Source organism: Petromyzon marinus, chromosome 75, assembly GCF_048934315.1.
Source record: "Petromyzon marinus isolate PM22_M1 ecotype Great Lakes invasive population chromosome 75, UKy_Petmar_22M1.pri1.0, whole genome shotgun sequence".
In the NCBI taxonomy this organism is placed as follows: Eukaryota; Metazoa; Chordata; class Hyperoartia; order Petromyzontiformes; family Petromyzontidae; genus Petromyzon; species Petromyzon marinus.
This window is the reverse complement of record NC_133741.1, coordinates 7,000,795-7,020,045: the sequence shown is the minus strand read 5'-3', so window position 1 is coordinate 7,020,045 and position 19,251 is coordinate 7,000,795. Positions and strand designations below refer to the sequence as shown.

At 47.6% G+C, this 19,251-nt stretch overlaps 1 protein-coding gene across 1 annotated transcript in view; it reads left to right on the top strand.

Annotated features, from left to right (window-relative positions):
- The window catches only part of LOC116938363 (uncharacterized), a gene marked incomplete at its 5' end in the record, with an annotated part of 45,760 nt that extends 32,777 nt beyond the window's left edge, over nucleotides 1-12,983 (top strand). Inside the window, 3 exons of the mRNA XM_076056463.1 lie at nucleotides 326-388; nucleotides 8,438-8,533; nucleotides 12,518-12,983. Of these exons, the coding sequence (XP_075912578.1) occupies nucleotides 326-388; nucleotides 8,438-8,533; nucleotides 12,518-12,678 (320 nt within the window). The remainder of the gene's footprint in view (nucleotides 1-325; nucleotides 389-8,437; nucleotides 8,534-12,517) is intronic.
- Nucleotides 12,984-19,251: the final 6,268 nt, after the last annotated feature.

The window sequence follows — 19,251 nt, the reverse complement described above, 5'->3', positions numbered from 1 at the left end:
GATGAAAAGATATTGCCGCTCGACTGATTCGGAGTGAGACCTCTGCTGTTAAACTGGAGCCAGTCATAAGCACACTGCCCCAGGTATGGGAAACTCTCCACTCTCTCCACAACTGCCCCATCACCGATTGGGAGTTGTGGAGAGAGTGGAGTGTCCGATGGTACAAAATGCCCAGGCGGGTGCTTAGTTTTAGTGGGGCTGATGGTAAGGCCCCACCTCTTAGTGGCACGCTCCAGTCTCAGCAGCAGCAGCGTCTCCAACTCCTCCTTTACACACACACACACAGTGTCCTCTACATGGCTGTCCCGTGTCCGAATGTCTGCAGGGCTGTCTGCTGATTGGCTGATGAACCCAAACTGGTGTGACATCGATCTGTCGCACATCCCAGGTACCACACTCAGCATTCGACGGGGTGGGTCACGGGGTGGTGAGGGCGAGGGGGAGGTGAGTGGGGAGGGTGAGGGGGAGAGGGAGGTGAGGGGGAGAGGTGAGGGGGAGGTGAGTGGGGGGTGAGGGGGAGGTGAGGTGGAGGTGAGGGGGAGAGGGAGGTGAGAGGGAGGCCAGGCCGCTTGTGACAAAGAGACACACGGTAGCTTCAATGGGGCATTAGCTGGTGAAATAAAAATAGTTTTATAGTTTAGTTTGTGATGACCAGGCCGCTTGTGACTAAGAGACACACAGTAGCTGGTGAAATAAAAAATAGTTTTATAGTTTAGTTTGTGATGACCAGGCCGCTTGTGACTAAGAGACACACAGTAGCTGGTGAAATAAAAATAGTTTTATAGTTTAATAGTTTAGTTTGTGATGACCAGGCCACTTGTGACTAAGAGACACACAGTAGCTGGTGAAATAAAAAATAGTTTTATAGTTTAATAGTTTAGTTTGTGATGACCAGGCCACTTGTGACAAAGAGACACACAGTAGCTGGTGAAATAAAAATAGTTTTATAGTTTAATAGTTTAGTTTGTGATGACCAGGCCGCTTGTGACTAAGAGACACACAGTAGCTGGTGAAATAAAAATAGTTTATAGTTTAATAGTTTAGTTTGTGATGACCAGGCCGCTTGTGACTAAGAGACACACAGTAGCTGGTGAAATAAAAAATAGTTTTATAGTTTAGTTTGTGATGACCAGGCCGCTTGTGACTAAGAGACACACAGTAGCTGGTGAAATAAAAATAGTTTAATAGTTTAGTTTGTGATGGTCAGGCCGCTTGTGACTAAGAGACACACAGTAGCTGGTGAAATAAAAAATAGTTTTATAGTTTAGTTTGTGATGACCAGGCCGCTTGTGACTAAGAGACACACAGTAGCTGGTGAAATAAAAATAGTTTTATAGTTTAATAGTTTAGTTTGTGATGACCAGGCCACTTGTGACTAAGAGACACACAGTAGCTGGTGAAATAAAAAATAGTTTTATAGTTTAATAGTTTAGTTTGTGATGACCAGGCCACTTGTGACAAAGAGACACACAGTAGCTGGTGAAATAAAAATAGTTTTATAGTTTAATAGTTTAGTTTGTGATGACCAGGCCGCTTGTGACTAAGAGACACACAGTAGCTGGTGAAATAAAAATAGTTTTATAGTTTAATAGTTTAGTTTGTGATGACCAGGCCGCTTGTGACTAAGAGACACACAGTAGCTGGTGAAATAAAAAATAGTTTTATAGTTTAGTTTGTGATGACCAGGCCGCTTGTGACTAAGAGACACACAGTAGCTGGTGAAATAAAAATAGTTTAATAGTTTAGTTTGTGATGGTCAGGCCGCTTGTGACTAAGAGACACACAGTAGCTGGTGAAATAAAAAATAGTTTTATAGTTTAGTTTGTGATGACCAGGCCGCTTGTGACTAAGAGACACACAGTAGCTGGTGAAATAAAAATAGTTTTATAGTTTAATAGTTTAGTTTGTGATGACCAGGCCGCTTGTGACTAAGAGACACACAGTAGCTAGTGAAATAAAAATAGTTTATAGTTTAATAGTTTAGTTTGTGATGGTCAGGCCGCTTGTGACTAAGAGACACACAGTAGCTGGTGAAATAAAAATAGTTTTATAGTTTAATAGTTTAGTTTGTGATGGTCAGGCCGCTTGTGACTAAGAGACACACAGTAGCTGGTGAAATAAAAATAGTTTATAGTTTAATAGTTTAGTTTGTGATGGTCAGGCCGCTTGTGACAAAGAGACACACAGTAGCTGGTGAAATAAAAATAGTTTTATAGTTTAATAGTTTAGTTTGTGATGACCAGGCCGCTTGTGACTAAGAGACACACAGTAGCTGGTGAAATAAAAATAGTTTTATAGTTTAATAGTTTAGTTTGTGATGGTCAGGCCGCTTGTGACTGAGAGACACACAGTAGCTGGTGAAATAAAAATAGTTTTATAGTTTAATAGTTTAGTTTGTGATGACCAGGCCGCTTGTGACTAAGAGACACACAGTAGCTGGTGAAATAAAAATAGTTTTATAGTTTAATAGTTTAGTTTGTGATGACCAGGCCGCTTGTGACTAAGAGACACACAGTAGCTGGTGAAATAAAAATAGTTTTATAGTTTAATAGTTTAGTTTGTGATGGTCAGGCCGCTTGTGACTAAGAGACACACAGTAGCTGGTGAAATAAAAAATAGTTTATAGTTTAATAGTTTAGTTTGTGATGGTCAGGCCGCTTGTGACTAAGAGACACACAGTAGCTGGTGAAATAAAAATAGTTTTATAGTTTAATAGTTTAGTTTGTGATGGTCAGGCCGCTTGTGACTAAGAGACACACAGTAGCTGGTGAAATAAAAATAGTTTTATAGTTTAATAGTTTAGTTTGTGATGGTCAGGCCGCTTGTGACTAAGAGACACACAGTAGCTAGTGAAATAAAAATAGTTTTATAGTTTAATAGTTTAGTTTGTGATGACCAGGCCACTTGTGACTAAGAGACACACAGTAGCTGGTGAAATAAAAATAGTTTTATAGTTTAGTTTGTGATGGCCAGGCCACTTGTGACAAAGAGACACACAGTAGCTGGTGAAATAAAAATAGTTTTATAGTTTAATAGTTTAGTTTGTGATGACCAGGCCGCTTGTGACTAAGAGACACAGTAGCTGGTGAAATAAAAATAGTTTTATAGTTTAATAGTTTAGTTTGTGATGGCCAGGCCGCTTGTGACTAAGAGACACACAGTAGCTGGTGAAATAAAAATAGTTTTATAGTTTAATAGTTTAGTTTGTGATGGTCAGGCCGCTTGTGACTAAGAGACACACAGTAGCTAGTGAAATAAAAATAGTTTTATAGTTTAATAGTTTAGTTTGTGATGACCAGGCCGCTTGTGACTAAGAGACACACAGTAGCTGGTGAAATAAAAATAGTTGTATAGTTTAGTTTGTGATGGCCAGGCCACTTGTGACTAAGAGACACACAGTAGCTGGTGAAATAAAAATAGTTTTATAGTTTAATAGTTTAGTTTGTGATGGTCAGGCCGCTTGTGACTAAGAGACACACAGTAGCTGGTGAAATAAAAATAGTTTATAGTTTAATAGTTTAGTTTGTGATGGTCAGGCCGCTTGTGACAAAGAGACACACAGTAGCTGGTGAAATAAAAATAGTTTTATAGTTTAATAGTTTAGTTTGTGATGACCAGGCCGCTTGTGACTAAGAGACACACAGTAGCTGGTGAAATAAAAATAGTTTATAGTTTAATAGTTTAGTTTGTGATGACCAGGCCGCTTGTGACTAAGAGACACACAGTAGCTGGTGAAATAAAAATAGTTTATAGTTTAATAGTTTAGTTTGTGATGACCAGGCCGCTTGTGACTAAGAGACACACAGTAGCTGGTGAAATAAAAATAGTTTTATAGTTTAATAGTTTAGTTTGTGATGACCAGGCCGCTTGTGACAGATACACAGTAGCTGGTGAAATAAAAATAGTTTTATAGTTTAGTTTGTGATGGTCAGGCCGCTTGTGACTAAGAGACACACAGTAGCTGGTGAAATAAAAATAGTTTTATAGTTTAATAGTTTAGTTTGTGATGGTCAGGCCGCTTGTGACTAAGAGACACACAGTAGCTGGTGAAATAAAAATAGTTTTATAGTTTAATAGTTTAGTTTGTGATGACCAGGCCGCTTGTGACAAAGAGACACACAGTAGCTGGTGAAATAAAAATAGTTTTATAGTTTAATAGTTTAGTTTGTGATGGTCAGGCCGCTTGTGACTAAGAGACACACAGTAGCTGGTGAAATAAAAATAGTTTTATAGTTTAATAGTTTAGTTTGTGATGGTTAGGCCGCTTGTGACTAAGAGACACACAGTAGCTGGTGAAATAAAAATAGTTTTATAGTTTAATAGTTTAGTTTGTGATGGTCAGGCCGCTTGTGACTAAGAGACACACAGTAGCTGGTGAAATAAAAATAGTTTTATAGTTTATAGTTTAGTTTGTGATGACCAGGCCGCTTGTGACTAAGAGACACACAGTAGCTGGTGAAATAAAAATAGTTTATAGTTTAATAGTTTAGTTTGTGATGACCAGGCCGCTTGTGACTAAGAGACACACAGTAGCTGGTGAAATAAAAATAGTTTATAGTTTAATAGTTTAGTTTGTGATGACCAGGCCACTTGTGACTAAGAGACACACAGTCGCTGGTGAAATAAAAATAGTTTAATAGTTTAGTTTGTGATGACCAGGCCGCTTGTGACTAAGAGACACACAGTAGCTAGTGAAATAAAAATAGTTTTATAGTTTAATAGTTTAGTTTGTGATGGTCAGGCCGCTTGTGACTAAGAGACACACAGTAGCTGGTGAAATAAAAATAGTTTTATAGTTTAATAGTTTAGTTTGTGATGACCAGGCCGCTTGTGACTAAGAGACACACAGTAGCTGGTGAAATAAAAAATAGTTTATAGTTTAATAGTTTAGTTTGTGATGACCAGGCCGCTTGTGACTAAGAGACACACAGTAGCTGGTGAAATAAAAATAGTTTATAGTTTAATAGTTTAGTTTGTGATGACCAGGCCACTTGTGACTAAGAGACACACAGTCGCTGGTGAAATAAAAATAGTTTAATAGTTTAGTTTGTGATGACCAGGCCGCTTGTGACTAAGAGACACACAGTAGCTGGTGAAATAAAAATAGTTTTATAGTTTAGTTTGTGATGGTCAGGCCGCTTGTGACTAAGAGACACACAGTAGCTGGTGAAATAAAAATAGTTTTATAGTTTAATAGTTTAGTTTGTGATGGTCAGGCCGCTTGTGACTAAGAGACACACAGTAGCTGGTGAAATAAAAATAGTTTATAGTTTAATAGTTTAGTTTGTGATGACCAGGCCGCTTGTGACTAAGAGACACACAGTAGCTGGTGAAATAAAAATAGTTTATAGTTTAATAGTTTAGTTTGTGATGACCAGGCCACTTGTGACTAAGAGACACACAGTAGCTGGTGAAATAAAAATAGTTTAATAGTTTAGTTTGTGATGACCAGGCCGCTTGTGACTAAGAGACACACAGTAGCTAGTGAAATAAAAATAGTTTTATAGTTTAATAGTTTAGTTTGTGATGACCAGGCCGCTTGTGACTAAGAGACACACAGTAGCTGGTGAAATAAAAATAGTTTTATAGTTTTATAGTTTAGTTTGTGATGACCAGGCCGCTTGTGACTAAGAGACACACAGTAGCTGGTGAAATAAAAATAGTTTTATAGTTTAATAGTTTAGTTTGTGATGGTCAGGCCGCTTGTGACTAAGAGACACACAGTAGCTGGTGAAATAAAAATAGTTTTATAGTTTAATAGTTTAGTTTGTGATGGTCAGGCCGCTTGTGACTAAGAGACACACAGTAGCTGGTGAAATAAAAAATAGTTTTATAGTTTAGTTTGTGATGACCAGGCCGCTTGTGACTAAGAGACACACAGTAGCTGGTGAAATAAAAATAGTTTTATAGTTTAGTTTGTGATGGTCAGGCCGCTTGTGACTAAGAGACACACAGTAGCTGGTGAAATAAAAATAGTTTATAGTTTAATAGTTTAGTTTGTGATGACCAGGCCGCTTGTGACTAAGAGACACACAGTAGCTGGTGAAATAAAAATAGTTTATAGTTTAATAGTTTAGTTTGTGATGACCAGGCCACTTGTGACTAAGAGACACACAGTAGCTGGTGAAATAAAAATAGTTTAATAGTTTAGTTTGTGATGACCAGGCCGCTTGTGACTAAGAGACACACAGTAGCTAGTGAAATAAAAATAGTTTTATAGTTTAATAGTTTAGTTTGTGATGACCAGGCCGCTTGTGACTAAGAGACACACAGTAGCTGGTGAAATAAAAATAGTTTTATAGTTTTATAGTTTAGTTTGTGATGACCAGGCCGCTTGTGACTAAGAGACACACAGTAGCTGGTGAAATAAAAATAGTTTTATAGTTTAATAGTTTAGTTTGTGATGGTCAGGCCGCTTGTGACTAAGAGACACACAGTAGCTGGTGAAATAAAAATAGTTTTATAGTTTTATAGTTTAGTTTGTGATGGTCAGGCCGCTTGTGACTAAGAGACACACAGTAGCTGGTGAAATAAAAATAGTTTTATAGTTTAATAGTTTAGTTTGTGATGACCAGGCCGCTTGTGACTAAGAGACACACAGTAGCTGGTGAAATAAAAATAGTTTTATAGTTTAATAGTTTAGTTTGTGATGGTCAGGCCGCTTGTGACTAAGAGACACACAGTAGCTGGTGAAATTAAAAATAGTTTTATAGTTTAGTTTGTGATGACCAGGCCGCTTGTGACTAAGAGACACACAGTAGCTGGTGAAATAAAAAATAGTTTTATAGTTTAATAGTTTAGTTTGTGGTGGTCAGGCCGCTTGTGACTAAGAGACACACAGTAGCTGGTGAAATAAAAATAGTTTTATAGTTTAGTTTGTGATGACCAGGCCGCTTGTGACAAAGAGACACACAGTAGCTGGTGAAATAAAAATAGTTTTATAGTTTAATAGTTTAGTTTGTGATGGTCAGGCCGCTTGTGACTAAGAGACACACAGTAGCTGGTGAAATAAAAATAGTTTTATAGTTTAGTTTGTGATGACCAGGCCGCTTGTGACTAAGAGACACACAGTAGCTGGTGAAATAAAAATAGTTTTATAGTTTAATAGTTTAGTTTGTGATGACCAGGCCGCTTGTGACTAAGAGACACACAGTAGCTGGTGAAATAAAAATAGTTTTATAGTTTAGTTTGTGATGACCAGGCCGCTTGTGACTAAGAGACACACAGTAGCTAGTGAAATAAAAATAGTTTTATAGTTTAATAGTTTAGTTTGTGGTGGTCAGGCCGCTTGTGACTAAGAGACACACAGTAGCTGGTGAAATAAAAATAGTTTTATAGTTTAATAGTTTAGTTTGTGGTGGTCAGGCCGCTTGTGACTAAGAGACACACAGTAGCTGGTGAAATAAAAATAGTTTTATAGTTTAATAGTTTAGTTTGTGATGGTCAGGCCGCTTGTGACAAAGAGACACACAGTAGCTGGTGAAATAAAAATAGTTTATAGTTTAATAGTTTAGTTTGTGATGGTCAGGCCGCTTGTGACTAAGAGACACACAGTAGCTGGTGAAATAAAAATAGTTTATAGTTTAATAGTTTAGTTTGTGATGGTCAGGCCGCTTGTGACTAAGAGACACACAGTAGCTGGTGAAATAAAAATAGTTTTATAGTTTAATAGTTTAGTTTGTGATGACCAGGCCGCTTGTGACTAAGAGACACACAGTAGCTGGTGAAATAAAAATAGTTTATAGTTTAATAGTTTAGTTTGTGATGGTCAGGCCGCTTGTGACTAAGAGACACACAGTAGCTAGTGAAATAAAAATAGTTTTATAGTTTAATAGTTTAGTTTGTGGTGGTCAGGCCGCTTGTGACTAAGAGACACACAGTAGCTGGTGAAATAAAAATAGTTTATAGTTTAGTAGTTTAGTTTGTGATGACCAGGCCGCTTGTGACTAAGAGACACACAGTAGCTGGTGAAATAAAAATAGTTTTATAGTTTAATAGTTTAGTTTGTGATGACCAGGCCGCTTGTGACTAAGAGACACACAGTAGCTGGTGAAATAAAAATAGTTTTATAGTTTAATAGTTTAGTTTGTGATGACCAGGCCGCTTGTGACTAAGAGACACACAGTAGCTAGTGAAATAAAAATAGTTTTATAGTTTAATAGTTTAGTTTGTGGTGGTCAGGCCGCTTGTGACTAAGAGACACACAGTAGCTGGTGAAATAAAAATAGTTTAATAGTTTAGTTTGTGATGACCCGGCCGCTTGTGACTAAGAGACACACAGTAGCTGGTGAAATAAAAATAGTTTAATAGTTTAGTTTGTGATGACCAGGCCGCTTGTGACAGATACACACGGCCGCTTCAGTGGGGCACTAGCCGCCAAAGTAAAAACGAGCCTAGAGTTTCGTTTGTTGATGCGATGCGTGTGTTGCATCCGCAGGCCCGCTTGAGGCGGACACCGCTGATGAGTCCCCAGAGTTGGACTCCCGATCCCTGGGCCGTCCGCTGGGCCTCAAGGACGCGGAGAGGGGATCAGGTGAGCTCACACACAGGGACAAAGCTCCCCCGTGTTAGCCTCCAGGAGTACTGTCGGGGGGAGGTGGCGGGTGTACAAGTGCTGTTAGTAGCAGGGCTGAACGGTTAATCGATTTGAAAACAACGCGACTAGCAAATCAGAACGGGGCCGATTTGAGAAATCCCGTCACTTTCTGATTGTGATTGTCGTCCATCCCCGTTTGCCGTCGCGGCTTTGGTTATTTGACGTAACGATCGCTCTACGTACCCTCGGCTCTTTCGGGTAAAGTCACCACGTTTGAAGGGAAGCAATAAAACAATAAAATATACACATATATATTAGACAATAAAACTAAAATAAATCCTCACGACGTTTCGACCGTAACACAAACGGTCGTCATCGGGTGTGAAAAGAAACCGACGGCAAGAAACTTTATTTTTTTCTTCCCCCACACCTGATGACGAACGTTTGCGTTACGGTCGAAACGTCGTGAGGATTTATTCTTTATTGTTTTATATATACGCGTGTTTTATTACTTTCATTGTTTCACTTCAACGTGGCGACTTTACCGAAAAGAAGCTCTGAGAGAATATGGAATCACCCGCATTGCCGAAAAGCTTTAGATCAAGATCGCTCCACGTTGCACTTGTTCTCATTCTTCGCCGAAACGGCCCGAGGGACCGTGAAATTCCTTCAAGCGGGAAAACATCTTAACGGGAACATGCGTCGGAAGCAGTCCGTACCGTTTTAGGTTCTCGTGCTTGCATTCGAATGCGTACAGCGGTGCGTATTGCGATGGTATCACGTGGTAATGGCTCCACCACGTGTTTTTAAATCCATTAGGCGGTGAACGTGGACCTGAAGATTGGCTCTTTTTTTTTTTTAAAGAAAAAAATGTAGCCGCAAATCGAATCGCAAATCGCACTGTCGGGAAAAATCGAAATGAGACGTTTTCCCCCCAAAATCGTTCAGCCCAAGTTAGCGGCGGGCAGCAGCAGCAGCAGCAGCACCAACACCAGCACCATCACCACCAGCAGCACCACCACCACCACCAGCACCACCACCAGCATCACCACCAGCAGCACCACCACCACCACCAGCACCACCAGCATCACCAGCAGCACCACCATCACCACCACCATCACCACCATCACCAGCACCACCACCACCACCATCACCAACACCACCACCACCAGCACCAGCACCACCAGCACCAGCATCACCAGCAGCACCACCATCACCATCACCAGCACTACCACCAGCACCACCATCACCAGCACTACCACCAGCACCACCAGCACCACCATCACCAACACCACCACCACCAGCACCAGCACCACCAGCACCACCATCACCACCACCAGCACCACCAGCACCACAAGCAGCACCACCACCAGCACCACCACCATCACCACCACCATCACCAGCAGCAGCAGCAGCACCACCACCAGCACCACCAGCAGCAGCACCACCAGCACCACCATCACCAGCACTACCACCACCACCAGCACCACCACCACCACCAGCACCACCACCAGCACCACCAGCACCACCACCAGCACCACCATCACCACCACCACCATCACCACCACCACCAGCACCACCAGCACCACAAGCAGCACCACCACCAGCACCACCACCATCACCACCATCAGCACCACCAGCACTACCACCAGCACCACCACCACCAGCACCACCAGCACCACCACCAGCACCACCAGCACCACCACCAGCACCACCAGCACCACCACCAGCATCACCACCAACACCACCAGCACCACCAGCACCAGCACCACGACCACCAGCACCACCACCACCTCTCCTCAGCGTGCCTAGCAAGGCGATGTTGAATAATCCTTCCCAGAACCTTTCCCGGCACACTGAGGAGTGAGATGCCCCTGTAGTTGTTACAGTCTGTGCGGTCCCCCTTCTTAAAGAGGGGGACCACCAGGGCATCCTTCCAATCCTGCGGAACCCGACCAGTGGCCCAGACTGTTATGATGTCATATAGGGCAGTCTGTGCACAAACGCCACCCTCCCTCAGCATTTCGCTTGGGAGATCATCTCTGGCCGGTGCCTTTCCTGGTCTCAGACTCCGGATCGCCTTCAGTACTTCCTCAACAGATGGCACCTCAGCCAGCTACTCACAGGGGGTGACTTCCTCCTCCAATATATGAGGCACCGCAGCCTCAGCAGGGTCATCCCCACTTTGTCCCATGATGTTTTCCAGGCTGAGGGATTCCACCTCACAGAAATGCTCAGCAAATCTGCACACACACACTCACACACACGTACACACACACACATACACGTACATACACACACACGTGCATACACACTCTCACGTACATACACACACTCACACACACACTCATTCACACACACTCACACACACGCGTACACTCACACACTTACACACACGTACACACACTCACACACACACTCACACACACACTCACACACACACTCATACACACACTCACTCATACACACACTCACACACTCACTCATACACACACTCACTCACTCATACACACACTCGCACACACCCCTACACACACCCCTACACACACACAAAGACAAAGATCCCCCATATAGCCTTAACAGACTGTAGGGGCAAGTGCTGTTAGCGAGCACCTATGAAGGCCGGTAACGGTACACGAGAGGGTGGGTGGCCAGCACCACGCCCGACCGCCTTTGTCTCCCCAGTGGCAATGTTTACACACCGCACCAGGACCTCATTTGAGGCTGAGTCGACCTAGGGGAGGCCCGGGACCGGTTCAGATAATCGTCACTGGTGTTGGCCGTGAGCGGGAATCGAACCCGGGTCGCCAGGTTCATAGCGCAGCGTAGCGCTAACCCGCTACACTACCCCTACACACACACACACACTCACACACACACCTACACACACGCCCCTACACACACACACCCCTACACACACTCACACCCCTACACACGTACACACTCACACACACTCACACATGTACACACACACCCCTACACACACACACCCCTACACACACTCACACCCCTACACACACTCACACACACTCACACATACACCTACACACACACACACCTACACACACACACCCCTACACACACACCCCTACACACACTCACACCCCTACACACGTACACACTCACACCCCTACACACACACCCCCCTACACACACACACCCCTACACACTCACACCCCTACACACACTCACACCCCTACACACACACACCCCTACACACACACACACCCCTACACACGTACACACCCACACTCACACACACACCTACACACACACCCCTACACACACACACCCCTACACACACTCACACCCCTACACACGTACACACTCACACCCCTACACACACACACCCCTACACACACTCACACCCCTACACACGTACACACTCACACCCCTACACTCACACACCCCTACACACACTCACACCCCTACACACGTAAACGCTCACACTCCTACACACACACACCCCTACACACACACACACACCCCTACACACACACACACCCCTACACACACTCACACCCCTACACACACTCACACACCCCTACACACACTCACACACCCCTACACACACTCACACCCCTACACACGTACACACTCACACCCCTACACTCACACACCCCTACACACACTCACACCCCTACACACGTACACACTCACACCCCTACACACACACACCCCTACACACACACACACCCCTACACACACTCACACACCCCTACACACACTCACACACCCCTACACACACTCATACCCCTACACACACTCACACCCCTACACACACTCACACACCCCTACACACACTCACACACCCCTACACACACTCACACCCCTACACACACTCACACCCCTACACACACTCACACACCCCTACACACACTCACACACCCCTACACACACTCACACCCCTACACACACTCACACCCCTACACACGTACACACTCACACTCACTCACTGTCACCTCTTCATTCTCTCCCCAGATCCTCCCCTCCCCAGGTTCTGTGGACCACGTGACGACGATGATGACGATGATGATGGCGGTGGCGGTGATGATGGTGACGATGATGGCGTTCATGACTCCTTCGACTGGGACCGGCTCTTGGAGGGAGACCTTGGACATTCGTCTGCGTCTTTTATTTAACTGTTCAAATGTACAATGCGTTTAGTCAGATACTGCACAGAGACCCACAGACCCACCACACAGACACCCACAGACTCACCACACAGAGACCCACAGACCCACCACACAGACACCCACAGACTCACCACACAGAGACCCACAGACTCACCACACAGAGACCCACAGACTCACCACACAGAGACCCACAGACTCACCACACAGAGACCCACGGACTCACCACGCAGAGACCCACAGACTCACCACACAGAGACCCACAGACTCACCACACAGAGACCCATAGATTCACCACACAGAGACCCATAAACTCACCACACAGAGACCCACAGACTCACCACACAGAGACCCACAGACTCACCACGCAGAGACCCACAGACTCACCACACAGAGACCCACAGACTCACCATACAGAGACCCATAGACTCACCACGCAGACACCCACAGACTCACCACACAGACACCCACAGACTCACCACACAGACACCCACAGACTCACCACACAGAGACCCACAGACTCACCACACAAAGACCCACAGACTCACCACACAGAGACCCACAGACTCACCACACAGAGACCCACAGACTCACCACACAGACACCCACAGACTCACCACACAGACACCCACAGACTCACCACACAGAGACCCACAGACTCACCACACAGAGACCCACAGACTCACCACACAGAGACCCACAGACTCATCACACAGAGACCCACAGACTCACCACACAGAGACCCACAGACTCATCACACAGAGACCCACAGACTCACCACACAGAGACCCACAGACTCACCACACAGAGACCCACAGACTCACCACACAGAGACCCACAGACTCACCACACAGAGACCCACAGACTCACCACACAGAGACCCACAGACTCACCACACAGAGACCCACAGACTCATCACACAGAGACCCACAGACTCACCACACAGAGACCCACAGACTCATCACACAGAGACCCACAGACTCACCACACAGAGACCCACAGACTCATCACACAGAGACCCACAGACTCACCACACAGAGACCCACAGTCTCACCACACAGAGACCCACAGACTCACCACACAGAGACCCACAGACTCACCACACAGAGACCCACAGACTCACCACACAGAGACCCACAGACTCACCACACAGAGACCCACAGACTCACCACACAGAGACCCACAGACTCGCCACACAGAGACCTACAGACTCACCACACAGAGACCCACAAACTCACCACACAGAGACCCATAGACTCACCACACAGAGACCCACAGACTCACCACACAGAGACCCACAGATTCACCACACAGAGACCCACAGTCTCACCACACAGAGACCCACAGACTCACCACACAGAGACCCACAGACTCACCACACAGAGACCCACAGACTCACCACACAGAGACCCACAGACTCACCACACAGAGACCCACAGACTCACCACACAGAGACCCACAGACTCACCACACAGAGACCCACAGACTCACCACACAGAGACCCACAGACTCGCCACACAGAGACCTACAGACTCACCACACAGAGACCCACAAACTCACCACACAGAGACCCATAGACTCACCACACAGAGACCCACAGACTCACCACACAGAGACCCACAGATTCACCACACAGAGACCCACAGACTCACCACACAGAGACCCACAGACTCACCACACAGAGACCCACAGACTCACCACACAGAGACCCACAGACTCACCACACAGAGACCCACAGACTCACCACACAGAGACCCACAGACTCACCACACAGAGACCCACAGACTCACCACACAGAGACCCACAGACCCACCACACAGAGACCCACAGACTCACCACACAGAGACCCACAGACTCGCCACACAGAGACCTACAGACTCGCCACACAGAGACCTACAGACTCACCACACAGAGACCCACAGACTCAACACACAGAGACCCACAGATACACCACACAGAGACCCACAGACTCACCACACAGAGACCCACAGACTCGCCACACAGAGACCTACAGACTCACCACAGAGACCCACAGACTCACCACACAGAGACCCACAGACTCGCCACACAGAGACCTACAGACTCACCACAGAGACCTACAGACTCACCACAGAGACCCACAAACTCACCTCACAAACTCTCCAGAACCGGCTCGGACATTCACCGACATGGTTGTTGGTCGCGATCGGGAATCAAACCCCCAGTGACAGCTGTCCCTGTGTGTGAGTGGTGCTGTGTGGTGCTGTAGCCCTAGGGGACACCCCCAGTAACAGCTGTCCCTGTGTGTGAGTGGTGCTGTGTGGTGCTGTAGCCTAGGGGGACACCCCCAGTGACAGCTGTCCCTGTGTGTGAGTGATGCTATAGCCTAGGGGGACACCCCCAGTGACAGCTGTCCCTGTGTGTGAGTGGTGCTATAGCCTAGGGGGACACCCCCAGTGACAGCTGTCCCTGTGTGAGTCTGCTGCTGCTGTGTGGTGCTGTAGCCTTGGGGCACCCCCAGTGACAGCTGTCCCTGTGTGCGAGTCTGCTGCTATTTGGTCCTACAGCCTAGGGGCACTCCCAGTGACAGCTGTCCCTGTGTGTGAGTCTGCTGCTGCTGTGTGGTGCTATAGCCTAGGGGGCACCCCCAGTGACAGCTGTCCCTGTGTGTGAGTGTCTGTAGCCTAGGGGCACACCCAGTGGCAGCTGTCCCTGTGTGTGAGTCTGCTGCTGTGTGGTGCTGTAGCCTAGGGGGACACCCCCAGTGACAGCTGTCTCTGTGTGTGAGTCTGTAGCCTAGGGGACACCCCCAGTGACAGCTGTCTCTGTGTGTGAGTGATGCTATAGCCTAGGGGGACACCCCCAGTGACAGCTGTCCCTGTGTGTGAGTCTGTAGCCTAGGGGACACCCCCAGTGACAGCTGTCTCTGTGTGTGAGTCTGTAGCCTAGGGGACACCCCCAGTGACAGCTGTCTCTGTGTGTGAGTCTGTAGCCTAGGGGACACCCCCAGTGACAGCTGTCCCTGTGTGTGAGTGATGCTATAGCCTAGGGGGACACCCCCAGTGACAGCTGTCCCTGTGTGTGAGTCTGCTGCTGTTTGGTCCTATAGCCTAGGGGCACCCCTAGTGACAGCTGTCCCTGTGTGTGAGTCTGATGTGTGGTGCTGTAGCCTAGGGGACACCCCCAGTGACAGCTGTCCCTGTGTGTGAGTGGTGCTGTAGCCCTAGGGGACACCCCCAGTGACAGCTGTCCCTGTGTGTGAGTGATGCTGTAGCCTAGGGGACACCCCCAGTGACAGCTGTCCCTGTGTGTGAGTCTGCTGCTGCTGTGTGGTGCTGTAGCCTAGGGGGACACCCCCAGTGACAGCTGTCCCTGTGTGTGAGTCTGCTGCTGTTTGGTCCTATAGCCTAGGGGCACCCCTAGTGACAGCTGTCCCTGTGTGTGAGTCTGATGTGTGGTGCTGTAGCCTAGGGGACACCCCCAGTGACAGCTGTCTCTGTGTGTGAGTCTGTAGCCTAGGGGACACCCCCAGTGACAGCTGTCCCTGTGTGTGAGTGATGCTATAGCCTAGGGGGACACCCCCAGTGACAGCTGTCCCTGTGTGTGAGTCTGCTGCTGCTGTGTGGTGCTGTAGCCTAGGGGGACACCCCCAGTGACAGCTGTCCCTGTGTGTGAGTCTGCTGCTGTTTGGTCCTATAGCCTAGAGGCACCCCTAGTGACAGCTGTCCCTGTGTGTGAGTCTGATGTGTGGTGCTGTAGCCTAGGGGACACCCCCAGTGACAGCTGTCCCTGTGTGTGAGTGGTGCTGTAGCCCTAGGGGACACCCCCAGTAACAGCTGTCCCTGTGTGTGAGTGATGCTGTAGCCTAGGGGACACCCCCAGTGACAGCTGTCCCTGTGTGTGAGTGGTGCTGTAGCCCTAGGGGACACCCCCAGTAACAGCTGTCCCTGTGTGTGAGTGATGCTGTAGCCTAGGGGACACCCCCAGTGACAGCTGTCCCTGTGTGTGAGTCTGTAGCCTAGGGGACACCCCCAGTGACAGCTGTCCCTGTGTGAGTCTGCTGCTGCTGTGTGGTGCTGTAGCCTTGGGGCACCCCCAGTGACAGCTGTCCCTGTGTGTGAGTCTGACGGCAGTGGGGGGGGGGGGGGGGGGTGACGATGATTCTTGCAATGGATACCAAGTTTATCATCATTCATCTGCCGTGTGATTGTGTTTTTTTTTTACGAAGGGGGGTTGGGGGGGATAGTAAGGAGAGTGAGAGGGGAGAGAGTGAGTGAGAGTAAGGAGTGAGTGAGAGGGGAGAGAGTGAGGAGTGAGAGTAAGGAGAGTGAGGGGAGAGAGTGAGTGAGAGTAAGGAGAGTGAGAGGGGAGAGAGTAAGGAGAGTTAGAGGGGAGACAGTGAGTGAGAGTAAGGAGAGAGAGGAGTGAGTGAGAGGGGAGAGAGTGAGGAGAGTGAGTGACTAAGGAGAGAGAGGAGTGAGTGAGAGGGGAGTGAGTGACTAAGGAGAGAGAGGAGTGAGTGAGAGGGGAGCGAGTGAGGAGAGTGAGTGACTAAGGAGAGAGAGGAGTGAGTGAGAGGGGAGAGAGTGAGGAGAGTGAGTGACTAAGGAGAGAGAGGAGTGAGTGAGAGGGGAGTGAGTGACTAAGGAGAGAGAGGAGTGAGTGAGAGGGGAGCGAGTGAGGAGAGTGAGTGACTAAGGAGAGAGAGGAGTGAGTGAGAGGGGAGAGAGTGAGGAGAGTGAGTGACTAAGGAGAGAGAGGAGTGAGTGACTAAGGAGAGAGAGGAGTGAGTGAGAGGGGAGCGAGTGAGGAGAGTGAGTGACTAAGGAGAGAGAGGAGTGAGTGAGAGGGGAGAGAGTGAGGAGAGTGAGTGACTAAGGAGAGAGAGGAGTGAGTGACTAAGGAGAGAGAGGAGTGAGTGAGAGGGGAGCGAGTGAGGAGAGTGAGTGACTAAGGAGAGAGAGGAGTGAGTGAGAGGGGAGAGAGTGAGGAGAGTGAGTGACTAAGGAGAGAGAGGAGTGAGTGAGAGGGGAGAGAGTGAGGAGAGTGAGTGACTAAGGAGAGTGAGAGAGAGGGGAGAGAGTGAGGAGAGTGAGTGAGAGAGCTAGTGAGAGTGAGTGAGTGAGGGGTGAGTGTGTGAGTGTGAGTAAGGTGAGTGAGAGCGAGTGGTGAGTGAGAGTGAGGGGGGAGAGTGAGTAAGGTGATTGAGTGAGGGGTGAGAGTGAGGGGTGAGTAAGTGTGAGTAAGGTGAGTGAGTGAGAGTGAGGGGTGAGAGGGTGAGTGAGTGGTGAGTGAGGGGTGAGAGTTTGAGTGAGTGGTGAGTGAGGGGAGTGAGTGGTGAGTGAGGGGAGTGAATCAGTGGTGAGTGAGTGAGAGTAAGGTGAGTGAGAGAGTGTGAGTAAGGTGAGTAAAGTGAGTGTGAGGGGTGTGAGGAGTGAGTGGTGAGTGAGGGGAGTGAGAGAATGAGTGGTGAGTGAGGGGAGTGAGTGAGAGAATGAGTGGTGAGTGAGGGGAGTGTGTGACTGAGTGTGAGTAAGGTGAGTGAGTGGGGAGTGAGAGTGAGTGGTGAGTGAGAGTGAAGTGAGTAAGGTGAGTGAGTGGTGAGGAAGGTGAGTGAGTTAGTGGTGAGTGAGTGAGGGGAGTGAGTGGTGAGTGAGTGAGGAGTGGGTGAGCGAGTGAATAGTGAGTGTGAGTGAGTGGTGAGTAACGGGAGAGAGTGCGTGGTGAGTGCGTGAGGAGTGAGTGAGTGGGTGGTGAGTGAGTGGTGAGTGAGTGGTGGGTGAGTGAAAGAGTGAATGGTGAGTGAGTGGTGGGTGAGTGAGTGAGTGGTGAGTGAGAGAGCGAGTGGTGAGTGGGTGAGTGAGTGAGTGGGTGAGTGGTGAGTGAGTGGTGAGTGAGTGGTGAGTGAGTGGGTGGGTGGGTGAGTGGTGAGTGAGTGAGTGGTGAGTGAGTGGGTGAGTGAGTGGGTGATTGAGTGGTGAGTGAGAGTGAGTGAGTGGGTGGTGAGTGAATGAGTGGTGAGGGAGTGGGTGAGTGAGTGAGTGAATGTATAAGTGAGTGAGTGAGTGGGCGAGAGAGTGAGTGAGTGGGTGAGTGAGTGGTGAGTAAGTGGTGAGTGGGATGAGTGAGTGAGTAGTGAGTGAGTGAGGAGTGAGTGGGTGAGTGAGTGAGTAGGTGAGTGAGTGAGTGCTGAGTGAGTGGTGAGTGAGTGGTGAGAGTGAGTGAGTGGTGAGTGAGTGAGTGCTGAGTGAGTGGTGAGTGAGTGAGAGTGAGTGGTGAGTGAGTGAGTGGTGAGTGAGTGAGTGGTGAGTGAGTGAGTGGTGAGTGAGTGGGTGAGTGGTGAGTGAGTGGTGAGTGAGTGAGTGACGAGTGAGTGAGTGGTGAGTGAGAGAGTGGGTGGGTGGGTGAGTGAGAGGGTCAACAACTTTTACCGCCGCCTACAGCAACGGCGCTGGAGGCAACAACAACAACACAACAAACACAACAACAACACAACAACACCACAACAAACACAACAACAACAACACAACAACAACACAACAAACACAACAACAACACAACAAACAACAACACAACAACAACAACACAATAACACAACACCAC